This window comes from Bombus vosnesenskii, unplaced genomic scaffold (genome assembly GCF_011952255.1).
Source record: "Bombus vosnesenskii isolate JDL3184/JDL3185 unplaced genomic scaffold, Bvos_JDL3184-5_v1.1 scf7180000013262, whole genome shotgun sequence".
In the NCBI taxonomy this organism is placed as follows: Eukaryota; Metazoa; Arthropoda; class Insecta; order Hymenoptera; family Apidae; genus Bombus; species Bombus vosnesenskii.
Genome location: NW_022882922.1, coordinates 5290931 through 5315309, shown reverse-complemented (window position 1 = coordinate 5315309; position 24379 = coordinate 5290931). Strand labels below are relative to the sequence as shown.

At 44.2% G+C, this 24379-nt stretch overlaps 2 protein-coding genes across 8 annotated transcripts in view; both read left to right on the top strand.

The window, feature by feature from the left end:
* The window catches only part of LOC117237274 (ecdysone-induced protein 74EF), a 143446-nt gene extending 128365 nt beyond the window's left edge, over nucleotides 1-15081 (top strand). For all 6 annotated transcript variants that reach the window (XM_033501501.1, XM_033501080.1, XM_033501337.1 and 3 more), the window contains one exon: nucleotides 11607-15081. In XM_033501501.1, the coding sequence (XP_033357392.1) occupies nucleotides 11607-12157 (551 nt within the window). In that variant the 3' untranslated portion in view covers nucleotides 12158-15081. The remainder of the gene's footprint in view (nucleotides 1-11606) is intronic.
* A 331-nt stretch (nucleotides 15082-15412) lies between these two features.
* On the top strand, nucleotides 15413-23945 carry LOC117230437 (spectrin alpha chain). 2 transcript variants are annotated; one of them, XM_033487892.1, is made up of 8 exons: nucleotides 15413-15557; nucleotides 15687-15915; nucleotides 15992-16223; nucleotides 16297-19913; nucleotides 19997-20041; nucleotides 20392-23353; nucleotides 23481-23647; nucleotides 23722-23945. In XM_033487892.1, the coding sequence occupies exons 2-8, from the start codon at nucleotides 15766-15768 to the stop codon at nucleotides 23848-23850; spliced, it is 7302 nt and encodes a 2433-aa protein (XP_033343783.1). In that variant the 5' UTR covers nucleotides 15413-15557; nucleotides 15687-15765; the 3' UTR covers nucleotides 23851-23945. The 2 variants fall into 2 exon arrangements, with proteins under 2 accessions (XP_033343783.1, XP_033343793.1); XM_033487902.1 differs by lacking the exon at nucleotides 19997-20041.
* The last annotated feature ends 434 nt before the right edge of the window (nucleotides 23946-24379 follow it).

The window sequence follows — 24379 nt, the reverse complement described above, 5'->3', positions numbered from 1 at the left end:
CGTGGAAGAGAGAGACGACGCGTCGCGAAGGGGCGCGGTGGGGTACGATGGGCTGGGATCGTGGCACAGAGGAGCAAGGGGGGAGAGGGAAAAGAACTGCAGCTAGAGTACCACGCGAGTATAACGCCGAAGGCACGTATCGGCGGTTTTAGCGAGGTATAGACGGTGACCTTGTCGCCGGCAATTCACCCCGTCTGTCTTTCCTTTCTCTCTCCCTCTCTTTTTCTCTACTCGCACGACCTCCCTCTGCCTTTCTGCACCTCTCTTTCTTTCCCTCCATTGACCCTCTCCGACGCTCTCCGCGCTCACGCTCTACCACCGCGTCCTTTCTCGACGTCGCTACACCCCTCTTCTCGTTGTCGACCTCTCTTCCGTCTCCCCGCGCGTTCGTGTGATCGTTCCGTCCCGCTCGCACTCCGTTCTTCCACGAATGCATCGCGGCTGGCGTGCTCCTCGTTGCACTCGTCACCAACGACGTCACCACGTTCCTCCGTCCTTCTTTCCGCTCTTCTCGGTCCCCCCTGTAACTGCTTCTTTCTTTCTCCCTTTCTTTCTCGGTGTTTCGAGTTATTCGATCGTACGTTCTCCTCGTGGCGTACGATCTTTTACGTGCGACAATGTCCTTCCTCCTTTCGCACTCGCTCTTTCGATCCCACGTAGCGCGATGCAAAAATCTCCGAGCGATCTCCTTCCACGTTCCTCCGACTGTTTTTCGTGTCACGTTTCGTGAAAAAAAAAAAGAAAAACATCGTGTAATCTCGCGGTGATATCGTTGTTACCTATCTACTCTAGGTTTTCCTCTAAATGTTTCCTCCCCGTTTCCGCGATCCGCCTCGAATCGGCAACATTTCTATTTGCTTCTACGTCGTCTTCCCGCGCGTCTCGTCCTCCTCGTCCGTCCTCTTCCTCGTTCCTCGCTCGTACACGGAACTGTTCTCGGTCCCGGTCCCGCTCCCGCTCCCGCTCCCACCTTCCAGTTAAAAGTCTGCTCGGTGAATCGCGAACTTGCAGGGTACATATTTGCATACGCGCAATATAAAATGCCCGTGAGTGTACGTTCACTTTCGTTCTCGTACGACGCGCTTTCTTCCGCGTGGCCTTTCTCCTCGTCCCTTTTCCTTTCTTCCCTTTCCTTGTTCGTCGATCTCGGCTCGCGTGCATCCGACCATGGGCGGTGTACAGCCGTCTCTCTTGTTTTCCTCCTTCGATTCTCGTTATCTCGGGCGCAGGCCTTCGACACTGTTCTTTGAAACGAGCCCTGATCGTCCCATATACGTCGCGAGTGCCGTGCATACCCAGCAGGAAAAGACCGATTGACTTTTACGTAACGCGTCACCGTTATATTTACACAACGCGATATCCGTCACAATATTTTCGTAACAAACTCGAACGGTGATTCGTAATAGCAATCGAGCGAAAAGTCATGGTACGACGATAGTATACGCGTGGACACGCGTGATCGAAAAGAGAAACGGTATACGCGCGAATTTTTCTTTCGCTTCGATCAGCAGATTTCACGCTCATCGCCTCTTTATCGAGCTGGTTTGACGGACGCGCGCGAGAGGCAACACCGTTATCGCGAAGAGCACGGTGGAGAGCACAGCGGCAAGGGAGATTAGCCGAAGGAAAAGAGAAGAAGGGGTTACGCAACGCGGCACGAATTGCGAGCGATGAAAAAGTCGGTTCTCATACCGGTAGGCCAGCATCCGTATACCGTGTGACGCAATCCTTTGACGATCTTTTCCGCGGGTGTTAAAGCACTTCCTCGGTAATACGCATCTCTCTGTGATCTCGCCGCGTTCCGATCGTTAACGCCTCCTCTCCTCTCCTCTCATCGCCCGTTTGTCTCTCTTTTTCCTCCCTTCTCGGTTTCAATGCGAAGGGCCAACATGCAGCATACGACGATGCGTAGGCACGTGTACGCTCCTCACGCGTACCGCGCATGAACCACGCTCGAAAATTGACAATTTCAAATGATTCATTTCCGGCGCTCCGCTCAGCTCCACTCCGCTCCATGGGGACCGGCTCTCCTTCCCGTTGTCTCGTCGTCGTTCCAGTCAACGGAGAAACAAAGCGAGACCGACGGACGAACAGAGAAGAAAAGCATCGTATAGAGAAAGGGGAACGAAACTGGCGATAGAAAGAGACGCGCGTAACAGAGAACAGCGAGAAAGCGAAAGCTAGAAGAAGAGAGGCGGAGAGAGCGAAAAAGAGACGACGATGGACGCCGGTCTAACCGAGGCGGGTCTCTCGGACGCGAATTCACGCACACACGTTCGCGTCTAAATATAATGCGCACCGTGCTGCAAGGGACGAGCGCGAGAGCACGAACAACCGAGAGCAAGCGAGCACGACGAATATACGACGATGGTGTTGTCTCTTCTCTCTCCGGTTGTGTCGCGTTCATTCGTGGCACTCGGTGGCGCGAATGCACGCAGCTGCATCGTCGGTGCATACTGCACGCACACGCGACGTTGCAGCCAGCCTAGACCTAGACCTACTGAGCTAGCCTAGACCCGCGGATATATATGGTCTGGTGGGGAGGAACAGGAAGATGCGGGAAGGGGAGAGGAGGTGGGCTGTCTCTAGTACTATCGGAGAAAGTGAACGGGCATCAAGTACTTACGAACGTGGTAGTTCCGTGCGCACGAAACTTTTCGTGTCACGCGATCTTCCGTCCTCTATATTATTTCTCTCGCTTTTCTTTTATTCGCTACATTTTTTCCTTTCCTTTCCTTTCCTTTCCTTTCCTTACCTTTCCCTTCGTTTCGTTTCTCCCCTGCTTTTCTTCTTTCTTTCCTTCGAACGGTTACTTTTTCTTTCTCCTTCTCTTTAGTTGTGCCTTTAGTTACGCCTGCTTTCCCCCGGAGCAAGATCTCCTCTTCGTCGGTACACACTGCAACGCCCATCCGCTTTATTATTACAACGGAAATCTCCGCGAGTCCGGCCTTGCCACCAACTGGCCGATATACGTCATTTCGTGGCATCGAACGCGGACCCCGGATCCCGTTGTCGCCTTTATCAATGCCGACTAGCTTTCTCCGCTCATCCTAAGTGCGCTACCAACCACGTTTTCGGAACACTCGACGAATAAGGCATTTCCCAATATCGACGAATATCATCGAAAATCACGTGGAAATCCCGCTACTTTCGCTGGATGCGCACCTTTCTGTCCGTTTCGATTTCTTCGATTTTAAATTCCTGCTTTTTTTTTCTTCCTCTTTCTTTCTCTTTTTTTTTTCCTCCTTGCGTCGCATTATGTAATATCGCGAAACTCGCGAACAAACGGTCAGATCGGAACGTCGCGCGAAGCAGCAACTTATTTACATTCTCGTTGCAATCGTTATCTTATTATTGGAATTATTATACCGATTGATAAGTCACTCCTTCCATATGATCCATGTCAATGCCACTGAACCAAATCATCTTGCGCGATCGTTTTATCGAATCTCGTTTAACGATAGCAGGGGAAGGGGAAAAGCACAATTTTGGCAATTTTATCCTGGGTTATCCGTCACGCGATAACACCGTCTGATTTTCAACGGTGCACCACTATGTCTGCGACGTCGATCCTGCTAGCACGCTGGTACGAACGCGTCAACGACGTCGACCTCGTTATCAGATAATTCCTTGCGTAATGCGTACGAGAATTTTGCTCCGAATCCCGATTCTTTCAACGATTTCTCCCCGGAATAAACTACTCGAGATCCCTTCTTTCAAGCTCGGTGCTCGGCGTCGAGGAAAGACTCGAGGAACCAACGCCATAGCTACGCGAAAATATATGTGTACAGAGCCGAAAATAAATCAAGCCGGAGGAACGGGTCGCGATGGCTCGTTACGCTCGGATCTCAATTAAGAGGCACGAAATCAAAGGGTCGAAGTTCCAGTTTCCTTGGCCGTTGCTGCTGCCGTTGCTGCTGCCTTTGCTGCTGCTGCTGCTCTGCTCTCTGTCTCCAGTCGGAATTTATACGAACCGACACTTTTGCCGGTCTAGAAGACAGCGGTATTACCTTCGTCCCGCCTCTAAATTCGGTATCAGCCGACTATTAAATATCCTCGTGGGTATTTTGCACCGCGAAACTTCTCTTTCCCTTTCTCCTTCTGCCTGTTTCGCTCTCCCTCTGACTTGTCCCTGTTGGTCGTGTGTCTGCCGTTCCCGTTGGTTCTCTTCGAGGAGGCGCGCATTCTCTCTCTCTCTCTCTCTCTCTCTCTCTCTCTCTTTCCTCGTCCGCTTGCAAGAAGTTGCGCCCACCGAGAGTGCGCGCCGATGGTCACTGACCTCGCACACGTCGTGTCCGCGACGACGGAAGAGGAGTCACGCATTCTTCCCATTCGGCCGTCGTCGTCTTGACCTCTGTCCGCTGGCGAACGAAAAGAATGCGTGCGACGTAGGCAGTACGCGCGTTGGATTGGTCCGGGAATATAGACGCCTCTTTCGCTCGCGAATCCATGTGTTTCTCGATTGGATGTCCCGAAAGTATCGGGATGACCATCTAAAACCGGGCACTGTTGTTCCGGAATTAACGCGACGTAATTCTTCGACTGCGAGTTCCCCTCTATTTCACTCTCGTTTCATCTTCGTTTCGTCTTAATTTCCATTCCTTGATAGTACCACGCATTCGCTTAATTCTATTAGTATAGTTTTGAACGAACAATCTTGGTTTCCAAGAAGTTAGAAACTTGGAATATGAAAAGAGAAAAGTTCGTAAAGGAGATGAACGACTCATGGTGTTTATTCAAGGTCTAACGATGAAACGATGCACTGCTTTTTTATTCCCCCGATGTTCTGTCGAACGACGTCTGCCGACGACAGAGTTAATGACTACCAAGTAGCTAAGTACGCGCGCTAGACCAGTCTGGAGATGCAAACGCGCGTCTGCACGCCCTGTGCATTTATAATGCAGCCTATATGCATGGCTAAACCGCTGGTCTTTTAGTTTCCAGAAATCTCGAGCGACCAGCATCGCGTAACGATGTATACGTATCATCGTGCATCTTTGAAATAGAAACTATATAGTGGTGTAGGTACGCGTGATACTTTCGAAGCTGCAGCTATACGTACGTTCGAAGCAGCATGCACAGACACGTATACGTCCACCTATAAGCAGAATAATGGGCTGCGAGGAACATAGGTGCACCGTGTTGGTCGTCGGACGTCGTAGTATCGAGACTTCCGGATACCAACGAGCCAGCTACAAAGAGCTACCTACCGCGATACGTGCAGCAGGAAACTAGTAATAAGAATCCCATCGAACGATCGACGAACTCGCGAAGAAACGTATCCTGCAAACGATGCACGCTCGCGATACTTCGATCCGAAGAAATATCCACCTCGATGTATATAAAGACGCGGCTGTTTTCCTCCTATATTCCGTATCGAACGGATTTGCTCCGCGCTCGTTAAGAAATTTATCGGCATTTTATTAATCGGCCACGGCAGCGTGTTAGCTTGTCGTCGAAATAAATCCCGAACGCGTTCTCTCCTCGTGGATGTTTTCAAAAATACATTCTCTCCATCCTCCGTGTTACACACGTAGTGGAAACGCGTATCCGCAACACGTTCAGCGTAACTTCTCGGTTGCTATTTTTCCCAAGTATTTCCGTTTCGTGAGACGGGGCTGGAGGGGGTGGTGAGGCAAGAAGAGGAGAGGGAAGAGTGGTTTTGCAAGCGGTGGAGGGGAAGTAGGATCGACGGAGGATCGCGAGGCCCACACGTTTGACGTACGTTTTATAGGCAGCCAAGGTGGATGCGTAGAAAAAGCGGCGGAGAACTCTGCGGACGTAAATCTCGTTCTTTTCGTTAAGCTTCGGACAGGCCAGAAGCGTTGTGGTATTCCCCCACTTGGGCGTCGCCGCTTCGAGGAATACAGAAACGGCCGAGAAATAATGCGTTCCGCCCACGGTGTCTATTGCAATCGCGCGCGAGAACGCGCGGGAACGGGCATTTTTCGACGCGTCGTTGCCTCTTGCGTGGAAAGATCAAAGAGCAGACTTTTACCTCGACGTCCTTCGGCTCGGATCCCGACGAAAGCGAAGCTTTTCGGACCCCAGCCACCGAGTTCTTTCTCTCGCTTCGCACCGTCCTCCTCCTTTCGTCCTCCTCTCTCCTACGTACGTGTCTACGTATGCCTGGCGTACACGTGTGCGCGTTTTTAGATGTACGCGTGTACGCGTAGACACGTCTCTCGAAGAGAGTTTGCAAACCGAATTCCGATTCGCGCTTCGCGTTTCGATTTCCCATGCGACATGGAGCAGCGTTTTCTATTCTTCTCCGTGGGATGCGCGCACCCTTTCTCCCTTTCCGGGTGCTTTCCGGGAGAGAGCGACGACGAACGTCGTACGGAGAGTGGCGCGCTCATACACGTGCGCGCAAAGCGGCTCGCAATTTGAACGGGTTTCGGGGTTAAAGATAGTATCCCGAGGCAGTAGGGTAACATAATAGGCCGGGATGGGGGTCTGGGTCTAACGAGAGACAGAGAAAAAGGGAATGGGAGCAGAGAAGAGAGGAGAACGGGCTCGACGTCGAGACACGCGGTAGTAGAGAGATGCAGAAGGAACGTGAGAAACAGAGACGGAACGAGCAAAGAGGAAAAGAAAGGACGTTGAAAGGAAGAGCGAGGCTCGAATCCATCCGTGGGCGAAACAGAGATAGAACGAGAAAGGAGACACGGTGGATGTGTACAGCACACGGTGCATCGGACTAGCCAGTCGCGAATGGTGGTGGAGAAGAGAGAAGGAGGAGAAGGATAGAGTAGTTAAGTTAGTCTGTCGGTCAGTGACTGCCTGACTTTCCCGGCGCAGCTGAAGGTCAACTCTCCCCTTCTCTCGACCTCATCCTCCTCATCCACCTCTCGCTCCTCCGTCTCTTCGTCTTCTTCCTCCTCCTACCCGCTTCTCCACCACCCGCTGAACTGCTGCTGTTGCCTCTCTCTTTCTCTCTCTCTCTCTGTCTCTCTTTCTCTCTTTCTCTCTCTCACTCTCTCTCTCTCTCTCTCTCTCTGTTTCTTTCGCTGTCGCTACCATGCTCCACCAACACTCTACGTGTGTCCAGTCTCATCTTTATCCTATCCTCTTTTTCTTCACCTTCCTTCCTCCCTATCTCTCTCTCTCTTTCTCGACGTATTCTTCGATACGCGCGCATATGCATTCTCCTATATACCGCTATAGACACATCGTTCCTGAACCTATATCTCGTCTTTGTGTATCGGGCGGGCATGCACCACTGTGTGCGTGTAGCGTGTATGTGCATATGCACACATAAACAAATATTGGTATCCACGACCGCTTTGTTTATGCTGTACGAACAGTTTCGGTGTCTTTTCTTCTTCACACCGTGTCACACCATCCTTCTTCCGCTGCCGCTGCGCTCCTCGACGGGTTGAGGGTCATTCGTGCACTTAGGTGCACGCGGAATTCCGCCTCGAAGTCCTGGTACGTGAGAACTCGCTTTACAGTCACATCCTCCACGACGTGTTTCTTTCGTCGTCCGTGTGAGCAACTTCTTTCCTACACACGCACGCACGCGCGCGCGCTCATACATACACACACGCGCGCGCGCGCGCGCGCACACACACACACACACGGATAATCGAAATTTATATTTTCGGGTCGTAATAACGAGCTAGGATGATTCTTCTCGCGCGAGTCGCCATCAGACGGAAATCAGCGGAGAAAGAGGATAAGAGCGTTTGCCGATCATTGTTTATCGTCGATTAAATACCATACGCGTCGATCGATATTATCAACATCGTCGATCGTGTCCTTATCGTTCTTTTTTTCTTCCATTATATTCTTCGATCGCAGTTGGAAACAATATCGCCGAGGAGATAACCACTATCTGGGGAAGAAATAACGGTGCGTTTATTGGTACAGTAACTGGTCCGAAGGAAATCGTACGATAACTCTGGCGCGTATCTGAGTCTTCAATTAGTTAGCTATATGAATTGCCGATAATGCTAGTATCGGTATGTGTATACAGCGACGTCTCGCTAAATGACGGGTTCACGGCTATTAACGTCACATACATAGATACGTCCCCGATGTATGTAAATATCTGCTGTCGCTTTTCTCGACTCTTCTTTTTCTCGCTCGCCCGTACACCGTATATCAGCTGCTTACAACTTGTATATTTTCATTGCCTTGGAAAAAGAATCAAATTCGCGCAAACCTCCGACGCCTCGACTCCCACGATTGATAAACGAAGGGATATCGATATAAACAGCGCAATACTTGAAATTGATCGTCTGACTATCGTCTCTACCGGTTGCATCTGTTCATAGTCGTTCGTCGTAATCACCTATCATCCGTTTCAACGTCTCTCTGTTCTGTGTGCGTGTCTACGTCTACGTATGTCTACCTATGCCTATGCATTCGCGTGGAATTTATTTTTCGAGTAATTATTCGAGTTACGACAGTGTACGTGAGAATCCGTTCTTCGTATAGAGACGCAGAGATTCCTCTTGCGTTGTCTTCACTTTCGGTTTACACGTCTCTTTACCCCATCTTGCCACTACCACTACCGATTCGTACGTTCCTGAATATCCCCACCAGAGGCGCTCGAGATCATCTCCTCCCGCTTCCCCGTTTTTTTCTCTCGCGCTCTCCCTATATCCCTCCCTTCTTGCTATACTTGTACTTCCGGCCGCAAGGCTAACGCGAAATTCTCGCAAAATACATGAGAGCCACGACTCTGTGGATCACTTCGATCCTCCTTCCTAACCTCTCTCTCCCCCCACTCCTCTCTCTCTCTCTCTCTCTCTCTCTCTCTTTCTTTTATACGTATTTTTAACTATCGACTCGTTACCGGCTGTTTCGTCTAAACTTCCTGCCAACGCTGTCAGAAAGAAACGATCGACTACGTGGTCGACGAAAACATTATCATCGGAGCGGAAGCCACTTGTTCGTCCGTCTTCTTTCCTTCTCAGATTTTCCCCTTTAATTCCTCTTTTTCCCTGCTTAAGTTGCTTCGAGAACGTGAAAGAATGAAACTGAAATAGCTGTAAGACAGAAGGCGAAGAATTACAGTTCGACCTGACGTGTAACAGCCTTTTTCAAGCAGCGCGAGCTTTTCTATTACGCAAACGTTCGAGTGTCAATAGATGATGGTTAAACTGTATCTCACGCTGGAACTCTGACTCTTGTTTGAAAGAGTAAGACGGCAGCGACGGTGTGTTCTATGCGTCACGAAACATTCATGTATATACGCGATGCATCGTCTCTCTAGCGGTCTCTCCCTTCGCTATACGACGTCCGTGGTATAGGTCAGTGAAGTAGTAGCTCCCCCACCACGCGACTCCTAGACAACGGGTCTACGATTGACTCATCTAGCCAGTCATACGGCGCGTAAACACGATCCACTCCAGCTGTTCTCGGCCGCTCTTTTACTCTTGATCTTCATTCTATCTCTGTCTGTTTTCGCTCCCTCCCTTCCTTCCTTCTTCCTACTTTGTATTTCTCTTTTTCCTCCTATTCTCGTTCTTTGTCCTCTCTGCTACCTCTTTTTCTCTTGTATAACCTATGTACACGGATCCTGAGAACAACGGGGCGTTCTCTTTATTTTTAGAGGCAGCTCGAGAATTTGGTTCCCTGCCTCCCCATCTTTTTGTCTGCCTTGCTCGCTTCGTTTTCTCTCTTTCCCTTTTTCTTTAACCTTCCCTCTTTGGCACCGGCTCGGAAGCAGAAAACGCTTCTCTCTTCGAATAGAGAAGAGGAATCGTTCAACCGCGTGGCGCGCCTCCGCGGAACTACGGGGAACGACGTATAGAACGCGAGAAAGAGGCACAGAGAGCGGCGGCGGAGGGTACGCAGAGAACGAGTTCCGATTTTAGCGCAGTCGCGGCGGCCTCAGAACGAGCGGCGCTATTATGCACTAGTAGCTTGATGGCGTCACCCGTGCAACCTTGGCTCGGGTCAGTCCTCTATCATACTGCAGCCAGAGTTCCCCTACCCTTTCGATCTTCGTTCTCTTTCTCGTATCTCACTCTCCCTCTTACCTTCCTTCTCTCTCTCTCTCTCTCTCTCTCTCTCCATTTGGCTCCGCTTAACCCTCTCTTTACTCGACCACCACCTCTTCTCCTTCTCTTCGCTCACACATGGCACTAGCCACACGACCAGTGGCGTAAGAATACTTTCTATTTCGAGGCATCTCTGAAGTTCCACGTTTTTGCAGAGGCCACGGAATCGTTTCGCCATACGAGTCTTTCTGTCAGAATCTATATACTTTACTTATTTTAACAACGACAACGGTAGCGTCGTGCAAATCGAAGTAAATTCGGATAAACTATCCGATACAAATAGTCGTTTATGAAATTCAAATCCTACGATTAGAGATAGCTTTACAACTCATTTCCATATTTTGCCTTTTTCCTAGCATCGTAGTTACATGGTCGATGTCATCGATCCATTCATTAATAGAACTGTTCGCGGGGAGTTAGTTTGAAAAAGTGCATCGAGTTAGTCGCCGTTACGCCCACGACTATGTACAACCGAGAGCTGTAACTAACCTCCCCACAACGGGGCGCGTAAACGATGTTTCCAGCGTCCGCAGATCGCGTATCCGATTTGACGGGTCGCGCGTATGCACGTTTCCTGCGCTACGAGTCACGGAATCGAGATCGATCGTGACCGCCTGAGAGAAAAAAGGTTATCGAGACGAAGCCGCGAGAGAGCTCATCCCGAAGCATCAATCATCCGGTGACAGAAACGGCAAAGCACCGACAACGATGCTCCGTGGACAGCTATTAATAGTTCATTGCACGGTTAAGTACGATGTATACTTGAGGCGCATTGCGAAAATATTGATGCCGCGCAACGAATTGACTGCTAGTGAAGATTTTAAACACGTTAGACCGTGATCAGGGCTGCCTATGATCAGTGGAATGGGGCTGTCTATGATCAGTGGAATAGAACAAACAACCAAATCGAATATGTAATGGAATTCGTGGCCTACGAGAACGAGCAACTACTACTGTCTGATGAGTCATAAATCCGAACTATATTCGAACTACGAATAGAATTGTATTTTTTAAAGTTACTGCGAGAATAAGTTTATAAATTGGACATTTAAAAACACCAAATTTTCAATAAATATTTGCAATTTTTTGAATAGAAAACATAAAAATGCACTTTTATGTTCGTAAAATGAATAGTTGATCGAGTTAAAAAAAAAAATGGATCAAGCGTGATTAAAATCCACTTATTCCATAATATGCCCATGCTGTGACGCGTATCTGATGAGCATGTTAAAAAAGTATTAGCTGTCGCATAAAATTCCATTTTTTTACGTACAAATGGATCGATCCTTTCTTTCACAAGCAAAAAGTGTAATGGCCGAATTCAATTTGTGATTAATTCGATGGCAACCTACATTGCCTTCTAATGGCAACAGCTATGCTGGTGCCATCTGACGGAAATTGCGCAAACGTGAATGACGACCACATTTATAATTATAAATAATAAACACATATGATACATATTATACTGCGCAGTTAACTTTCAGTTTAATTATTTATATGAAAATATTAGTCAATTAAAATATCGTTACTAATTTATATCAAGAGACGATCGATAAGTCTGTATTTAATGATATTTTTTTCTTCTGTTTACAGTGTCTGAGAGCTATAGCAGTTACGTAAATTCGATGTACGCCAGTGGAGCCCAATTTGCCACCCCCTGCACTCCTAGCCCACCACGGGGACCCGGTGGAGTTCCAACGAGCGTGATTCAAGCAGCAACCAGCTCAGTTTCCGATGACCTGTACCTGCTGGAATTAGGTTTCCCCCCACGGTCGAAAAAGAACAAACTAAAAAAGCCGCGTCAAGGGGATGGCGCCGCGGTGAAAAGAAAATCTCGCGAAGGTTCGACGACGTATCTATGGGAATTTTTATTGAAATTGCTACAGGACCGAGAGTACTGCCCCCGATACATCAAATGGACGAATCGCGAACGAGGTGTCTTCAAACTGGTGGACAGCAAGGCGGTTTCTCGTCTATGGGGTTTACACAAGAATAAACCGGACATGAACTATGAAACCATGGGCAGAGCCCTGCGTTATTATTATCAGCGCGGTATCCTGGCGAAAGTTGACGGACAAAGGCTGGTCTATCAGTTTGTGGACGTACCGAAAGATATTATAGAAATTGACTGTACCGGCGCGTGAGACAGGGTTCGTCCTTCGAGGGAACAGCAGCACGAGAGACGAGCTGTACGGGAAAAGAGTGATTCGTGTATTCGTGCCGCGATCTTACGCGAGAACTTATCGTTGTCATTATCATCGTCGAGCAGCTCTTCCTGCCACAATGTGCCCACTTGGCACAACCCTCAGACGATCTAAAGCATGCCCTCTCTCTGACTTCGTTTGTTCCTTGTATTATAAGTATATACCTATAAAGATATGTATATTAACTCGCGAATAGCGGATGCGCATGCGCAACAACGCTACCCGCAAGAGGATGAACGTTTTGTTTTTGTCGACGCGACAGCTGCCACGGTATACGTATACAATTATATGTATATCGTAAATTTCGTCCTCCTTTGGTCTTTCTTTTTTTGTTACTCTTTGACGGTGTACGTCGATAGTAATCGTATTAAGCTTTACAACGTCTAATATATATAAATGTATATTATACATATATATGTATACGTTGAGCTCGTTCAAATTTGTACAAAATTTAGTTCTTAAAGATGCTACGGCACAAATGTTATTAAATGTATTTTAATCGAGAGTAAACGAAGAACGGGAAAAATAAGATGAATCTATTACTTAACGTGTAAACGGGATATAGGCGAACAGTTGTACATTCAAGAGCGCGATAAATTATTTATTGTATATTAGACGATTATATATGTTACCTAGAACGAGAAAAAGAAGCAGAAATTGTTACATACGTGTCGACGAAGGGAACCATAAGGAAGCAAAGGGGAAGTAGAACTTATATAAAGTGCACGCACGCGAACGTGGAGAGTTTAAAGAGAAAAAAAAAAAACGAAACGAAATGAGGGCTGTGAAAAGATTCAGAAAGGAGAAAAATACGAGTGCAGAAATGATAAAGATGTTGAAAAAGTTTTACGGAGCGAGCTCAGGGAGAGGTACACATATATACAAACACACACCTGTACACTACACGTCTACACAGACACACACTGTACACACACTATATTTTTTTAAATATAAGCAAAAAAGGGCGACTCTTCTATTTGAGCTGAGGGTTCAACAATGTAAGGTGCTGGCTATACACACGAGGTCCAAGAATGTTATTTAGCAAGCTAGTGTTATTAATTCATAAAAAAATTATTGAAACAGACATATATCTCTGTATATATAAAAATACACCTTTAGTATATATATTATTGAATATTATATATATATTATATGAATATATATTGTATGTTATGTAGTAAATGGAGCGAGTTAATGTGTCTATGAGATTCTTCTGTCACGTCTGCGTAGAAGGAAGTTTAAATAACCGTCTATCCGTACGATGTCTCTATTCGTGTCTTATATATCTTATATGTGTACATATGTATATATATATGCATATATATATATATATATATATACACATATAAAAAGCAATCACTATGGAAGCATTATCGTTTCTCTTTTGTGTTGCATGTTTTTTTATAAGTTCTCCACATTAGGATCAAACGATAATGAATCAATTTGCACGGTCAGCGATTCGATTACGTGGCCCGCGAGGAAAAAAAACGCACATCCGCGTGATTTTCATGCTCAGCTAGAATCAGAGATATCGTACTTTTCTAAACGTTTAGAGTATAATAGCCTTCTTGATATACGGGGCAGAGCGTTCGAAACATGATGATAAGTTAGAGAGAAAATTAATTTATTGAGCAGCAGCCCGCCCCTGAATACGGACGTGACGTGCGAGTGCAAGCGTATCCTATAGAAATAAGTTTTGTACATAAAAATTCGTTGAGAGCATACTTAGAAGAACATTACGCTGGTTAATCTTCGTAATCGTGGATAAATGAAAAGAAACAAAAGAAAACGAGAAACAGGAGAGACAGGTAGAACACGAGAGATACGAGCGCGACATACCTCTAAGGTGTTACCTCTCGCTGCAAGTTGTTCTTCTTGACGATCATCTCCAAACAATTCAGAGAAGAAAACGGTAATACAGTAAATAATAGATAAAAAACGATCAAGTGCTGCCAATAATGCCTGTAAACGGTCCCTTGCATTTTTTTGCCACTTAAAAAAGGAAACGATGGAAAAAGAACAATGAACATAAAAAGAATTAATACGCGCGGTTTATTCGAATCAAGAAGAAATGTCTTGGGACGCCAGACATACCAGATGATACAAAGCGAATTGCCTTCTTGTAATTAACAAAGACGTGTTGCCTTCTAACAAAGAAAACATATTAAAGAAAAAAATTCTAGCAATTTGTATTTGTAATACAATCGACTTTGTCCGGGTACTTAAAGAAAACCTTTAACCCTGTATATCATCCCCCCTTTGTCAGCATAGAGTTTTGTAATTTTTGTCAAGAGAAACATAATAATAATGATAATAATAGTAATGAAAAAAAAGATAAAAAAAATTGAGAAGCGTTTTTGGTACACGAAGACTTTTTTCATATCGCACTTTGCATACACGTATCAGATGAAAAATATACTTAAAAAATACAATAAAAAAAGATAAGATGAATATAATGAAAGAGAGGGAGTGAGAGAGAAAGAGAGAGAGAGAGAGAGAAAGAGAGTGAAAGAGAGAAAGAGAGAGAGAGAATGAAATGAAATACATCAGAGTACAATGGACAAAAAAGCAAGTACCTATAAATAGTACCACTTCTATACATAACATCCACTTATAAACAATGAATGGACATTGCAACAAAAAAAATCCTATTTTTAGGTAAATTAAATTTACATATACATAACGATTGACTACGCTACAAGATATTTTAACAAATAAGACTTTACTGTAATAGGGATAAATCTATAATTATTTACCTGTAAAATAATACGAAGACACGATGGATTGACGTAAGGAACTGTAATGTAACGTTCTGTGATTCGTTGTTTGTAGGTGAAATTTAATAAAAGATTACTGTATCATAATTTTGATGCTTTTTATACCCTTCTTCCTAGAAAAGAAAGATCAATTATACATATCATTATATTTAAAATCGAATCAAACTTTTACTTTTGAAATAAAATTAAATACAATCATAGAATAAATAATGAAACAAGTAAGCTTCTTAAAATCAATTTATCATCGAAGTAAAGACGAGATAAGATACAATTAGACTGTCAAATTGTGACTTTCTTATTGGTGTTTAGAAACTGCTTGTTAAAATGATTACGCTTCAGTGACGTAATAGTTATATATAAAGGTGATCGCTGGTAATTGATAAGATACGTACCTAAAGAGAAGCTTTCATTGGTTCCACGTATTATTGGTCGACCAATCGGTGACGTAGCTTTAAGAGAAAGTATTTCACTGCTCGTTACACACGTAGATGATTCCAGTTAATATCGAACCTTGGAGAACGTCACTTGTCAGCGGTATATTGCATTTGGAAGGATTGTGCGAGGTACGTATCACTTTTATATTGTTTTTACATTGTGTATTATGCAAACGATTGTCCATGCTCGTAATTGTGAATCGATGTCAAAAGACGAACGCGTTGTTAAAGCTTTAATTATTGATTTCACTGTATCAGTCAACCTTACCACACCCTGTAGCCATTTTGGACGGTAGAGAATTGTCTACAGAACGTCAAACGAAAAGCATTGTTCGAAATGGATCAGATTACGCCAAAGGAAGTGAAAATCTTGGAAAATCCTGAGGACATTCAAGAACGGAGAGAGCAAGTTCTCAGTCGATATGCGAATTTCAAGGCAGAAGCTAGGAACAAGAGAGATAAACTTGAGGACTCCCGTCGCTTTCAAGTATATTTTTGATTGTTGTTTTATTTCTGTTCAATTTTTATTATTCACGTTGGTAACGATACTCGTTCGTTTCTAGTATTTTAAGCGAGATGCGGACGAACTCGAAGGATGGATTTTTGAAAAATTGCAAGCTGCTTCGGATGAAAGCTACAAAGATCCTACCAACCTTCAGGCAAAGATACAGAAACATCAAGCTTTCGAAGCAGAAGTTGCAGCTCATTCTAATGCTATAGTGTCATTAGATAATACTGGATCAGAGATGATAGCTCAACACCATTTTGCAAGCGATGTTATTAGTAAGAGATTAAGTAAGTTTCCGTTGATATTGAGTTTATGTTATTATTTTATAGCTTGAAATTAACAATCAAATTTATCTTGCAGTGGATCTTCACCAGTTATGGGTGTTGCTGCTCTCTAGATTGGCAGACAAGGGTCTTAAATTACAACAAGCCCTGGTACTTGTACAATTTATTCGACACTGTGACGAAGTAATGTTCTGGATTCATGACAAGGAAGCATTTGTAACAACGGACGAATTTGGTCACGACTTGGAACACGTTGAAGTACTTCAAAGGAAATTTGACGAATTCCAAAAGGATATGGCTAGCCAAGAATACAGAGTAACAGAAGTAAACGAACTGGCAGATAAACTTCTTTTGGATGGGCATCCTGAACGTGATACTATCCTACGTAGGAAGGAGGAACTCAACGAATCCTGGCAAAGATTGAAGCAGCTTGCTGTTTTGAGACAAGAGAAACTTTTTGGTGCACACGAAATTCAAAGATTTAACCGAGATGCCGATGAAACAATGGCTTGGATCGCAGAAAAGGATGTTGTTCTATCTTCAGATGATTTTGGACGCGACCTTGCAAGCGTACAAACCTTACAAAGAAAGCATGAGGGCATAGAACGTGATTTGGCAGCTTTAGAGGATAAAGTTTATACATTGGGAGCAGAGGCAGATCGTCTTGCAGCCATTCATCAAGCAGATCATTCTAAACAGATTCAAGCTAAACGCGCAGAGATCTTGCAGTCGTGGGAGAGCTTAACGGCAAAAGCAAAAGAACGCCGTCTGAAGCTCGATGAATCGTACTATTTGCATAGATTTTTGGCTGATTATAGAGACTTGGTTTCTTGGATGAACGACATGCGCGCGATTATATCGGCAGACGAACTAGCTAAAGACGTTGCTGGTGCAGAAGCTCTTGTTGAAAGACATCAGGAGCACAAGGGAGAAATTGATGCTAGAGCCGACAGCTTCGATGCGACTACTTTGGCTGGCAACAAACTACTGGAAAAAAAACATTATGCTGCGGAAGAAGTAACCAGAAAATTGAATTCTCTCGCCGAAGATAAGCAGTCACTTTTGAGTCTTTGGGAAAAGCGAAAAATTTTGTACGAACAATGCATGGACTTGCAGCTATTCTACCGTGATACGGAACAAGCGGATGCATGGATGGCTAAGCAGGAAGCATTTTTAGCAAACGAAGACCTGGGTGATTCCCTTGACAGCGTAGAAGCTCTTATTAAGAAGCACGAAGATTTCGACAAGTCTTTGGCAGCTCAGGAGGAAAAGGTCAAGATATTGGACGACTTTGCCGGCAAGTTGATAGAAGGGGAACATTATGCAGCTGACGATGTGGCACAAAGACGTCAACTTCTGTTAGAAAGACGTGCCATTCTTCTTGAAAAATCGGCTCAAAGAAGACGCCGTTTAGAGGATGCATACAAACTACAGCAATTCGAACGCGACTGCGATGAAACAAAGGGTTGGGTAAACGAGAAGCTCAAATTTGCCACTGATGATAGCTACTTGGATCCCACTAACTTAAATGGGAAAGTGCAGAAACATCAGAACTTTGAGCAAGAATTAAACGCCAACAGAACTCGCATGGAAGAGATGGTAGCTACTGGTCAAGAATTAATTGAGAGTGGTCACTATGCCAGTGATAGAATTCGCACTCGTACCGATGAAATTATGTCTCTATGGGAAAGTCTTACTCATGCCAGTGAAAAGAAAGGTGCTAAGCTGCAAGAAGCCTCCCAACAACAACAATTTAATCGTACCGTCGAGGATATTGAGTTATGGCTGTCAGAAGTAGAAGGACAACTGATGTCTGAAGATTATGGCAAAGATCTAACCAGTGTGCAAAATCTTCAAAAGAAGCATGCTCTTTTGGAAGCCGACGTCACATCCCATTCGGATAGAATCGATAGCATTGCCCAAGCTGCAGATCAATTTGTGAAATCAGGACATTTTGATGCAGACAATATCAAGGCTAAGCAGGAACAACTACAAGCTCGATACGCTGCACTTCAACAGCCCATGAGCATTCGTAAACAACGACTTCTCGACTCACTGCAGGTACAACAGCTATTCAGAGATATAGAAGACGAAGAAGCTTGGATCCGCGAAAAAGAACCAGTTGCAGCGTCCACCAACCGTGGACGCGACCTCATTGGTGTACAAAATCTACAGAAGAAGCATCAAGCTGTTTTAGCAGAAATAAATAATCACGAACCACGTGTAGCTGCTGTTTGTCAAGCAGGTGCATCAATGTTGCAAGAAAGCCACTTCGCCGCAGAGGAAATTAGCCAACGTTTGGCTGCATTGGATGAGCATTGGGGACAACTGAAAGAGAAAGCCAGACAACGTAAGAATGACCTGGATGACTCCCTTCAGGCACATCAGTACTTTGCTGATGCTAATGAAGCTGAATCCTGGATGAAGGAAAAACGACCCATAGTTATGAATGCTGACTATGGAAAAGACGAAGATAGTTCTGAGGCTCTTTTAAAGAAACACGAGGCATTGGTCAGTGATCTGGAGGCATTTGCAAGTACTATAGCTGCTCTTAGAGACCAGGCTGCTTCTTGTCGTCAACAGGAAACTCCTACTATTGATATTACTGGCAAAGAGTGTGTGGTGGCTCTCTATGACTATACAGAGAAGTCACCAAGAGAAGTTTCCATGAAGAAGGGCGACACTTTGACTCTGTTGAATTCTAATAACAAAGATTGGTGGAAAGTTGAAGTAAATGATCGTCAAGGTTTTGTTCCAGCTGCCTATGTAAAGAGGGTAGAACCCGAAGCGGGATTAAGCGCTTCTCAACAGAATCTTGCCAGAGAACAAAGTTCCATAGCTGCCAGGCAAGCTCAGATAGAAGCTCAGTATGATGATCTTTTGAGACTTGCGCGCGAAAGGCAAAATAAACTCAATGAAACAGCCAAGGCTTATGTACTTGTCAGAGAAGCTGCAGAATTGGCCACTTGGATTAAGGATAAAGAGAATCATGCTCAAGTTCAGGACGTTGGCGAGGATCTAGAACAGGTAGAGGTAATGCAGAAGAAATTCGATGACTTCCAGGCAGACTTGAAGGCCAATGAGGTTCGGTTAGCTGAAATGAACGAGATTGCCGTACAGTTAATGAGTCTTGGGCAGACAGAAGCTGCTCTGAAGATTCAAACGCAGATACAGGATCTGAACGAAAAATGGACCAGCTTGCAAACTCTCACTGCGGAACGTGCTAATCAACTTGGTTCCGCTCACGAGGTTCAACGATTCCATCGTGACGTCGATGAGACCAAGGACTGGATTCGAGAGAAGGATGCTGCACTGAACAACGACGATCTTGGAAAGGATTTACGGAGCGTTCAGGCTTTGCAGCGCAAGCACGAGGGTCTGGAAAGAGATTTGGCTGCCTTGGGAGATAAAATTAAACAGCTGGATGAAACGGCTAATCGTTTGATGCAATCACATCCTGAAACTGCTGAACAGACCTATGCCAAGCAGAAAGAGATTAACGAAGAATGGACTCAACTGACGGCAAAAGCTAATAGTAGGAAGGAAAAATTGCTGGATTCTTATGATCTGCAACGTTTCCTTAGTGACTACAGAGATCTGATGGCTTGGATCAACTCGATGATGGGTTTAGTCGCGTCAGAGGAGCTGGCTTCAGATGTGACCGGTGCGGAAGCTCTCCTAGAACGACACCAGGTGAGTTGATCAATTAAAAAGTTACTGATATTGAAATGGTCCAATGCTTACACGGTCGTTCACGAGTCATTCATGAATTATAGAATCACAGAGCAGAGATAGACGCACGATACGGCATACTTCCAGAGGTACTGAAAAGTTTAAGAGAGCATGGAGCAAAACTGTGCGACTTTATCTCTGAATACGTTCTTTATAATTAATCACTTTTGGTATATTTTTTCTGTTGTTTCTAAATCTCTGTTTTATGAGAAAAGAACAGATTGGCAAATCGATGTTTTAGTAATGAAGACACCGCCTTATTAACACTTATGGAGTACTATCAACGCTTCTTATAGTGTAATCGCTGCCTTTTCCGCTTATCGTAGTCTCTATTGTCGAGTGGATTGAGATACGTGCAAAATATGCGTGTGAATTTATATCGAAGATGTTAAAGTAGTATACGTGAATCTATGTGACCCTAATTTCGTTTATGTTATAGGAACATCGCATGGAGATCGACGCCAGAGCAGGTACTTTCCAGGCATTCGAACTTTTCGGTCAACAGCTTTTACAATCCAGTCACTATGCCAGTGTCGAGATTCAAGAAAAACTCGAATCTATGGCTGAAGCACGCCAAGAACTAGAGAAAGCTTGGATTCAACGACGTATGCAGTTAGATCAAAACTTGGAGCTACAATTGTTCTGCAGAGATTGCGAACAAGCTGAGAACTGGATGAGCGCCCGAGAAGCTTTCTTAAGCAGTGCAGACACTGTTGATAGTAGTGACAACGTAGAGGCTCTCATTAAAAAACACGAGGACTTTGACAAAGCTATCAATGCTCACGAAGAGAAGATTGCCACATTGCAAACTCTGGCTGATCAGTTAATCGCTGCCGAACATTATGCTGCAAAACCAATTGACGATAGACGTTGCCAAGTTTTGGACCGCTGGAAACATTTGAAGGATGCTCTTATTGAGAAACGTTCCAAGTTAGGAGAGTCTCAAACTCTACAACAATTCTCCCGAGATGCCGATGAAATGGAAAATTGGATTGCTGAGAAACTGCAGCTCGCTACTGAGGAGAACTACAAGGATCCAGCTAATATTCAATCAAAACATCAGAAACACCAAGCATTTGAGGCTGAATTGGCAGCGAATGCGGACAGAATTCAATCTGTATTAGCTATGGGAGGTAATTTAATCGAGAAACACCAATGTGCTGGTTCTGAGGACGCTGTCCAAAAGAGGCTAGCGTCAATTGCCGATCAATGGGAGTATCTTACCCAGAAGACTACGGAGAAGTCGATGAAGCTGAAAGAAGCCAATAAACAGCGTACATATATTGCTGCTGTTAAAGATCTAGATTTCTGGCTTGGCGAAGTGGAAAGCTTGCTTACGTCCGAAGATGCTGGCAAAGATCTAGCTTCTGTACAAAATTTAATGAAAAAGCACCAGTTGGTTGAGGCTGACATTCAAGCACACGAAGAAAGGATCAAGGACATGAATGCGCAAGCAGATTCGCTGATTGAAAGTGGACAATTTGACGCAGCTGGTATCCAAGAGAAACGACAGAGTATAAACGAGCGTTATGAGAGAATTCGTAACCTCGCTGCTCATAGACAGGCAAGGTTGAACGAAGCAAACACTTTGCATCAATTCTTCAGGGACATCGCCGATGAAGAGTCTTGGATCAAGGAGAAAAAGCTTCTAGTTGGATCAGACGACTATGGTCGTGATCTCACTGGCGTACAAAACTTGAAGAAGAAACACAAGAGACTGGAGGCAGAGTTAGGTAGTCATGAGCCTGCTATACAAGCTGTTCAAGAAGCAGGGGAGAAATTGATGGACGTCTCTAATTTGGGAGTGCCCGAAATTGAGCAACGTCTAAAGCTACTCAACCAAGCATGGGCTGAATTAAAACAGCTAGCAGCCAATAGAGGACAGAAACTGGATGAGTCCCTAACTTATCAACAATTTTTAGCGAAAGTAGAAGAGGAAGAAGCTTGGATCACAGAAAAACAACAGTTGCTATCGGTCGAAGATTATGGTGACACTATGGCTGCTGTTCAGGGCTTACTGAAAAAACATGACGCATTTGAAACTGACTTTGCAGCTCATGGTGAACGTTGCAAAGACATTTGCGAAGCAGGAGAAGCTTTGATCAAGGCTGGAAATCATCGTGCGGACGCTATAGGACAAAGATGTGCCCAACTTCGTAACAAATTGGAACAACTTGGTGCTCTTGCTGCTAGAAGGAAGACACGACTTAATGATAATTCGGCTTATTTGCAGTTTATGTGGAAGGCAGATGTAGTTGAATCCTGGATCGCTGACAAGGAAACTCACGTACGCTCAGAGGAATTCGGACGAGACTTGTCTACCGTTCAGACACTGCTGACTAAACAGGAAACCTTTGATGCCGGATTGCATGCCTTTGAACACGAAGGAATTCAGAACATCACTTCTTTGAAGGAAATGCTAGTCGATTCTGGTCATGATCAGACGCCTAGTATTCAAAAACGTCATGCGGATGTTATTGCTCGCTGGCAGAAGCTCCTGGCCGATTCTGACGCGAGAAAGCAACGCTTGCTAAGAATGCAAGATCAGTTCAGACAAATTGAAGAATTGTATTTGACATTCGCTAAGAAAGCCTCTGCTTTCAACTCGTGGTTTGAGAACGCAGAAGAAGATTTAACAGACCCTGTGCGATGTAACAGTATCGAAGAAATTCGAGCCCTCAGAGAAGCACATGCACAATTCCAAGCGAGTTTATCCTCGGCAGAAGCAGACTTCGAAGCTTTAGCTGCCCTTGACAGACAAATCAAGAGCTTCAATGTTGGCCCCAATCCGTACACATGGTTCACAATGGAAGCATTAGAAGATACCTGGCGTAATTTACAGAAGATAATTAAAGAACGCGACGTGGAGCTTGCGAAAGAAGCTCAACGGCAAGAAGAGAATGACAAGTTGCGTAAAGAGTTTGCTAAACATGCTAATGCATTCCATCAATGGCTAGCGGAGACAAGAACGTCTATGATGGAAGGATCAGGATCATTAGAACAACAATTGGAAGCAACAAAGAGAAAGACTCAAGAGGTTCGTGCACGTCGTCAAGATCTAAAGAAGATCGAAGACTTGGGAGCTATTTTGGAAGAACATCTAATCTTGGACAATCGTTACACGGAACATAGTACCGTAGGCTTGGCACAACAATGGGATCAATTAGATCAACTGGGAATGCGCATGCAACACAACTTGGAACAACAAATACAAGCACGTAACCAATCTGGTGTTTCTGAAGACGCACTCAAAGAGTTCTCGATGATGTTCAAACACTTCGACAAGGACAAGAGCGGTCGTCTAAATCACCAGGAATTCAAATCATGTTTGAGGGCCCTTGGTTATGATTTACCAATGGTAGAAGAAGGCCAACCTGATCCAGAATTCGAAAACATTTTAGGTATATTTTATACTCATATTTATCACATCATTAAATGCAGATAAATTAGATAATTAATGAAAAGCATAAAAGTTCTTGTTTGTATATTGAAACAGTGTAATATGCTATCTTTTTGTTTATTTTGCAGATATCGTTGATCCGAATAGAGATGGTTACGTATCGTTACAAGAATACATGGCGTTTATGATTAGCAAGGAAACCGAGAATGTACAAAGTTCCGAAGAAATCGAAAATGCTTTCCGTGCTATTACTGCGGCAGATCGGCCATATGTTACGAAAGAAGAATTATATGCTGTAAGTATAGAATTTCCAAATATACAATTATCAATTTATTTGGTGTATATTAACAATATTTCATATATTCTTAGAATCTTACCAAGGAGATGGCTGATTACTGTGTTGCTCGTATGAAACCTTACGTCGATCCAAAAACGGAGCGACCAATCACAGGAGCCTTGGATTATATCGAATTTACTCGCACTCTTTTCCAAAATTAGTTGTAGTCACAACAGTTATTAAATTATAGAATATGTTACAATTAAACTATTGGATGCTTACTTATTTTATTAAATACCTTGATACTTCAATACCATATGTCTAATCAATTATTTAACTTGATTTTATTTATACCGCACTTTGCTCTACTTTGTATTGATACATATGCTATCGATGAAGAATCATGAGAAATAAATTATACTCTTTATGTATAACAATCTATACATACACATAAATTCAGTACCAATTAATTAAGAAAGTTTACTTCTTTTTAACAAGATCTTACTTAGATTATACGAAAGGTTGTTCGAAAAGTGCCTTTCTTTCGCAAACTTGTTTTTTACAGCAGTGCACCTCCATACAAACGTGAAACCAAGTCTGTGAAATGTCGCGGTGTCAACAGAACAAAATGAACCGTATGTAATTCGACAAAATACTATAAAACAAAAAACGTTGTGCGTCTATTATTTCCCCATAAAACGAAAGCAACTTTTTGGACAACCTAATATTTAAAAAATTACAGAAAGATAT